Raw genomic sequence first — 6,562 nt, 5'->3', positions numbered from 1 at the left:
CAGCATGGCAACAGACGTTAAAAGCCTTTCTCCCCTCCCCTCCCACAGAGCAGGACCTGATCGGCCAGGACCTGAACTCTCGCTACCTGAATGCCCAGGGTGGCCCCGAGGTGGTGGGGGCAGGGGGCTCAACCCGGCCCCTCGCTTTCCAGTTCCACCAGCACAACCACCAGCACCAGCACACCCACCAGCACACCCACCAGCACTTCACCCCTTATCCCCCGGGCCTGCTGCCACCCCATGGCCCCCACATGGTGAGTGCACTAGGCAGGTGATGAGGCTCAGAGGCCTTGGTGGGGGGCTGACTGCCAGGGGAGGCCCACGGTCCCTGGCTAGCAGCTTACTCTTTACCTTTCTTTCCTAGTTTGAGAAATATCCAGGAAAGATGGAAGGCCTTTTCCGACATAATGTGAGTGTGTTTGTGTGTGTATGTGTGATAGGAGGGCATGATCACATTAATGTGTATAGCCCTGATTGGCGGGGTCAACTTCATTTTCAATAAAAGAGCCTTGAGCCTGGGAGAGCTCTGTGGAGGGTTTTAAATGAAGAGGACCGAAGGGCAGATGGATGGGCTACATTTCCACTCGGACCTGGACTAGTCCCTATCTCTCCACAGCCATACACGGCCTTCCCTCCCGCAGTGCCCGGCCTACCTCCGGGCCTCCCGCCGGCTGTCTCCTTTGGCTCCCTGCAAGGGGCCTTCCAGCCCAAGGTGAGTTCCCATCACCACCTCCCACTCGCTGCAAACCCAGTCATCCACCCACATACCTCTTCCCTTCCATCCTCCTGCCCTCCCTTCACAACTCCGATTTCTCCAGAGCCATGCTCCCTCCCCAGCTTGTCCTCTGGCTTGGTTCTAGACCCCTTTATTTGTGTGAGACCAGCTTTCCTGATGATCCCTCCACTTCCCTTTCCCAGAACACGAACCCTGAGCTGCCACCAAGACTGGGGCCAGTGCCAAGCGGGCTCCCTCCAAAGGGGACACAGGTGAGGGGGTGATCAGGCAGGTCCTAGGGGAGCTGGAAAGTGTGTAGAAGGGAAGCAGGAATGAGTTTAGGAGAGAGAATTCCTAATCTTAAGTCTCCTACATGTAGTCAGAAATGTCTTAGGTGTCTAATGAGAGAAGATTTCTAGAAATTAGAGTTCCCAGCATAAGAAATAGGAGTTATATGATGTATTCCGTAAATACTGGTTCTATTAGGTTTTTTAAAAACTTCGAAGTCATAGAATCTTGTTTTCAAATAGCATCATACAAACAACATCACAGAAAGCTCTACTTCTAAAACATTGTACATGGAATCAATCTCCCTTCCCACTTAAGCATGTGCGACAGCCTTAAACCTCAGTTCTAGCAACTGAAAGGGATTCTGAAAAGAAGAGTGAGGTTTGCTAAAAACTGCAATGTTTTATCTCTTTGTATAGTAGTTAGTTGAGTTTGCCTATTTGGTGGAGTTGGGTTTTTTTAATTTCATTTTATACTGGTCAGCATACAAAGTTCATAAAATTCATATACATTGTTTTTTCACACCAGACCTTTCTCCTTTACCAGTCCCTCCTTCCACCCATCAAATTCTGCAACCCAATGTCTAAGCATCCCCTGCTTGGGTCCTCATAATGATCCTATACAATATACAGTATTTATTTTTATGAGACTGAGTTTGTTCACTTAGCATACATAATGTTCTCTAGTTCTTCCCATGCTATGTAGTAATTTACAAAATCATTGCTGTTTGCTTGTTATCCAGTATAGCTCCATTTTAGAAAATTGCTCTTATTAGAATGGCTTCTTGAGTCTTTTCATGTATTTTTTACTGGGATAGCAGTTTTGATTGAAAAGCCTGCTGCCTTCCCTGCCTTCTAACCCTCACTCCTCTCCAGCCCTCGTTGCAGGGCACCTCCCTAGGACACAGCTCAGAAACCTGGCCTAGAAATTGTGGAAGGAGTGTTTTGGCACCAGCGGGGGGTGGGGGGACGGCATACAATGTCTTGGTAGGAGTTTGATGTCTGGGTGCTACAGCTGTGAGGTACCCGCATCAGTACACAGGTCTGAATTCCTCCGTTATTTCCTCTGCCACCCCCAGATCCCTGACCATTTCCGGCCACCTTTGAGGGTGAGTTTGACAAAGACCACAGGCTGCATGAGGCTGGGGGATTGGTCAGAGTGGGGGAAGTCTTACTTGGGAAAGAGAGGCTTAAGACAGGACAACTAGATGCAGGGCAGCAGAGAGTGAAAGACTTTGCCTGGGTTCAGCTCTAACTGGCCAGTGAACTTTGAGAAAGACAGCGTATCTCTCTGAGCCTCGGTTTCCTAGGCTCTAAAATGGGTTTAGTCGTCCACTGGTTGTGGGGAGAATGAAAGGGGATGGTACAGCAAGGCATGGAGGAAATGATGAATAAACATTCTTTCCTTCCCTTTTATTTGGTCATTCTTCTGGGACGCCAGAAACCAGGAAAGTGGTGTGCCATGCACGTTCGCGTGGCTTACATGATCCTGCGACACCAGGAAAAGATGAAGGTACTGGGGCCAGAGGATCGGGATGAACGGACTGGGGCGGGGTTGGGGGATGGGGGTGCAATCATACACCTTCCGCTGTGCTTTGCAAAATTTTAACCAGAAACATTCCGTCTTGTCCCTATCAATGTGTGAATAATTATACTATCAGTGCCTCAGTTCGCTAATTAGGGGGAGGTTCAGAGAAGGCTCTAAAAGGCAGACTCTCGATGCCCAGACACCTCTTTGGCACCCCCCTAGCCAGCCCTGGTGGGAGCTCTGGATGAACGAGCCTGTGCACAATTGTCTCTTTACTCACTGCCCTTCCCTGTGTCTCCATGTAGGGTGACTCCCACAAGCTTGACTTTCGGAATGACCTCCTGCCCTGCCTTCCAGGGCCCTATGGGGCCCTGCCCCCTGGACAGGAGCTCTCCCACCCAGCCTCCCTCTTCACTGCGACTGGTGAGTCTGGCCAGCCCCCTTGGGTCCTGAGGTTCCCTGTCTAGAGCCCAATGCCCACCTTGTACCCACTCAGCCTTATGGAACATCCAACCTCTCTTCCCCAGGTGCCGTCCATGCTGCAGCCAACCCTTTCACGGCAGCTCCCGGGGCCCACGGACCCTTCCTGAGCCCCAGCACCCACATTGGTAAGAGCCAAAGGCAGATTGGGTAACCCAGGATTTGTCCTTGCCTTCTGTGAATTCAGACCTGACAGGGAGTTGGAATTGAGGGGTCACTGTAATTTCACTTGCTTTGTGACCTGGGGAATTTATTTGCTCTAAGCCTGGATGTCTTCATCTCTAACATGGGGTAGGGAAAACTAGGATGCTTTCTGGTCTTTTTCAACTCAGAGATTATATCGGAAATAGCTAGTCATGGGGTTGGTTGCCATATGAGAGAGCAGGGTGGAGGGAGGCTGTTAGGTGCAAGGGAGAGCTTGATTGTGGGGTTCTCAGCAAAGTTCTTTACAAGATTTCACCTGGTGTCCACTGGCTTCAGTAGGCAAGAAGATTTTGAACTGAGGACAAGGGGAAAGGTTTTCTGGCAGAGGAAGTTGGGGAAGTCTTCATGGAGGGGTAGGTTAGTTATGTCTGGTGATGGGTACGTGAAGTCAGGATCGAGCCAGGAAAAGCCTTGCGTGTCAGGCAGGGAAAGCCATCAGAGGCTGAGGTGAGCTGCACATGTAGAGGAGGGATCTGGGTGGTCAGGATTAGAGGAGAGCTTGATTTAAGTCAGAAATGCTCTGAGTTGGGATCCTGGTGGCAATGACAAAATGACCATTAGCAAGTCACTTCACCTCTCCCAGTCACTTCCTCCTCTTTAAGTGGGAACATCCTGTCTTCTTCCTAGGATTTGTTTTGAGGTTAAATGACAAGTCCAGGCTCAGCATCTTGCCTGGTCAGAGACGTTCTCAGCACAGTTGTTGAAATCAGGCAGCCAGAGGCTCAGCTTACTGACCTGCTGTCTCCTTGCCAGCCCTTGGTGCTTGTCAGCATGAGCTGCCCAGTCTCCTGACTGCCCCCTGTCTCCCACAGATCCCTTTGGGCGTCCCACAAGCTTCGCCTCCTTGGCTGCACTCTCCAACGGGGCCTTTGGAGGCTTGGGCAGCCCCACATTCAGTGAGTCGGGTGAGGGGGTGCTGAGAAACCAGGGTCATGTGCCCAAAGAGGGGGCTACTTGAGTGGGGCTTCCCTTTCCTGGCCCCAGTCACGCTCTCCTTTGCCTTCTTCCTAGACTCTGGTGCCGTTTTTGCCCAGAAAGAAAGCCCAGGGGCCCCGCCAGCCTTTGCCTCCCCTCCAGACCCATGGGGCCGCCTGCACCGCAGTCCTCTGGCCTTTCCTGCTTGGGTCCGGCCCCCTGAGGCTGCCCGGACACCAGGCTCCGACAAGGAGCGGTCTGTGGAGCGCAGGGAGCCGTCCATCACTAAGGAGGAGAAGGACAGGTAAGCCTCTCCCTCCCTGCGTTCTCTGGCCTGCACCCTAACGCACTCTGCCCGCTCACAGGCCTCTGTTGTCTCCCCAACACCTGCTGCCCAGGGACCTCCCCTTCTCAAGGCCACAGCTCCGAGTTTCTCCTGCTACCCCCAAGGCCCGGGCTGGTGAGGAAGGGACCAGGCCAGCCAAGGAGTCCGTGCGGGTAAAGGAAGAGCGAAAGGAGGAGGCTGCCAGTGCAGCCGCCGCTGCCGCTGCTGCAGCCGCCGCTGCCGCTGCTGCAGCCGCAGCTACTACTGGGCCTCAAGGCCTTCACCTGCTGTTTGAGAGGCCCCGGCCACCTCCCTTTCTGGGCCCTAGTCCACCAGAGCGCTGTGCTGGGTTCCTGGAGCCAACCTGGTTGGCGGGGCCCCCACGCCTTGCTAGACCACCCCGATTTTATGAGGCAGGTGAGGAGCTGACGGGACCAGGGGCTGTGGCTGCTGCACGCCTCTATGGTCTAGAACCTGCCCATCCCCTGCTATATAGCCGCTTGGCTCCTCCGCCACCACCTGCCACAGCCCCAGGAACCCCTCATCTTCTCAGCAAGACTCCACCAGGAGCCCTGTTAGGGGCACCACCTCCTCTTGTGCCCGCCCCCCGCCCCAGTTCCCCACCCCGGGCCCCTGGCCCTGCCCGGGCTGACAGGTGAGGGAAGGGCTGGGGCGGGGGACAGGGCTCCATCCCTCCTTTCCTTTAGATAAGACCCTAAGGTTGAGATTTCAACCCAGGGCTGGAGGGCAAAGGTCCTGACCTCACCAGCCATCTCTGAGGTCATGGATCCAGGAGCAGAAGCCCCGACCACCACGACATCAAAGATCAGATGGACCGTGGGGTCACTGGGAGGGTAGAGGTCACAGACCTCTAGACAGAGCAAGAGGGGAGTGTGCGAGTGAGTGAGAGTGTGTGTGTGTATGTATGTATATGTATACAAGAGAGTGGGGGTCATTTCAGAGGTTATAGCTCATGATCTCCTGAGGTGCATCATCACCCCCTCTGAGGGCCCCTAGGCCCTTGGCCTGCCTCCCCAAGGGCTCACTAAGCCAGAGGCCAAAGTGCCCCTCCTCCCCTTCACCTACCACCCAAGTCTTCATGCCCTCTCAGGGCTGAGGGAAGAGGGGCTACAGGAAGGGGGGTTCCATGTACATATTTATCTCCCCTTCCACATAGCCCCCCAGACCTTTTGTACATTTTTACAGGGGTGCCCCTCCCAACAACCCCACTTCCTGGTTAATTAAATCCTCAGACTGGTGCTGTGTTCCTAGCCTCTGGCCTCTCTGTGGGGGGGTAGGGGACTGCAGGGCAAAGAGCCGGGAAGGGACAGGCAGGAACTCAGGGCTTGCCCCTGGGAATGTGGGGTCTAGCAGGAGGTGGACCAACAAGGGAAGGAACCTAGGCTGGAGAGAAGGGCAAGTAATACCTGCTTCGCTGACAGCCCAGGCCTTCCTGTTTGCTCCTGTTAACTCTGTGTCCCCATCCTCAAAGCTCAACCTCTTAAGCCTCAGACTCCACTTCTTATTGCCTCAGTTTCACCCCCACCCCATCTCCAAGTGCCCCCAGGACTCCTGGGCCCTGCACCCCAAAATCCTGTTTCTCAGAACCCTGCCCCAGGCTCAGAGGGGCCAGAGAAGGTCACCATGTACCACACACCAAAGAAAGGGGTGGGCAGCACAGACCACTGTGTTCAGCAGCCTCTCGCAGCAGCAGACACCCCTGGGCTGGGACCCACCCTAAAAGGCAGGGGTCAGTGGAACAACCTAACTGTTGACTTTTTCCCCGGTGGGGCTTATTCTGTAACATTACTTGTGGATATTTATATAAAAATGAGTGTTACAATAAGGCCCCCTGGCTCCTCTTTCGGTGTGTTTGGGTCATCTGGGTTGAGTTGGGCTGGGTCATGGTGGAAGGTTGGGATGAGGACTGCCAATAAGCCTGGAGACGATCCCTCGGAGATGACCTTCTTAACTGACAGATGCCCCACAATCCTACCCCCCAGAGGGTACCGCTATTAACTGGTAGCTGTAGAATCTTCAGTTAGTTCTGCCAGTTATTAGTGAGTTAGTTGGAGTGCTGAACATGGAAAGCGGTCAGGATTTCACTT

At 53.9% G+C, this 6,562-nt stretch overlaps 1 protein-coding gene across 1 annotated transcript; it reads left to right on the top strand.

Moving 5' to 3' along the window:
* Positions 1 to 370: 370 nt before the first annotated feature.
* On the top strand, positions 371 to 5,113 carry FBRS (fibrosin). The gene is made up of 10 exons (XM_006896522.1): positions 371 to 409; positions 617 to 712; positions 919 to 987; positions 2,082 to 2,111; positions 2,444 to 2,515; positions 2,836 to 2,953; positions 3,058 to 3,138; positions 4,027 to 4,110; positions 4,226 to 4,433; positions 4,528 to 5,113. Exons 1-10 carry the CDS (start codon positions 386 to 388, stop codon positions 5,111 to 5,113), a joined length of 1,368 nt encoding a protein of 455 aa, XP_006896584.1. The 5' UTR covers positions 371 to 385.
* Positions 5,114 to 6,562: the final 1,449 nt, after the last annotated feature.

This window comes from Elephantulus edwardii, unplaced genomic scaffold (genome assembly GCF_000299155.1).
Source record: "Elephantulus edwardii isolate Elephantulus edwardi_28Jun2011 unplaced genomic scaffold, EleEdw1.0 scaffold00186, whole genome shotgun sequence".
NCBI classification, from domain to species: Eukaryota; Metazoa; Chordata; class Mammalia; order Macroscelidea; family Macroscelididae; genus Elephantulus; species Elephantulus edwardii.
This window is presented reverse-complemented; position numbering and strand designations above follow the sequence as displayed.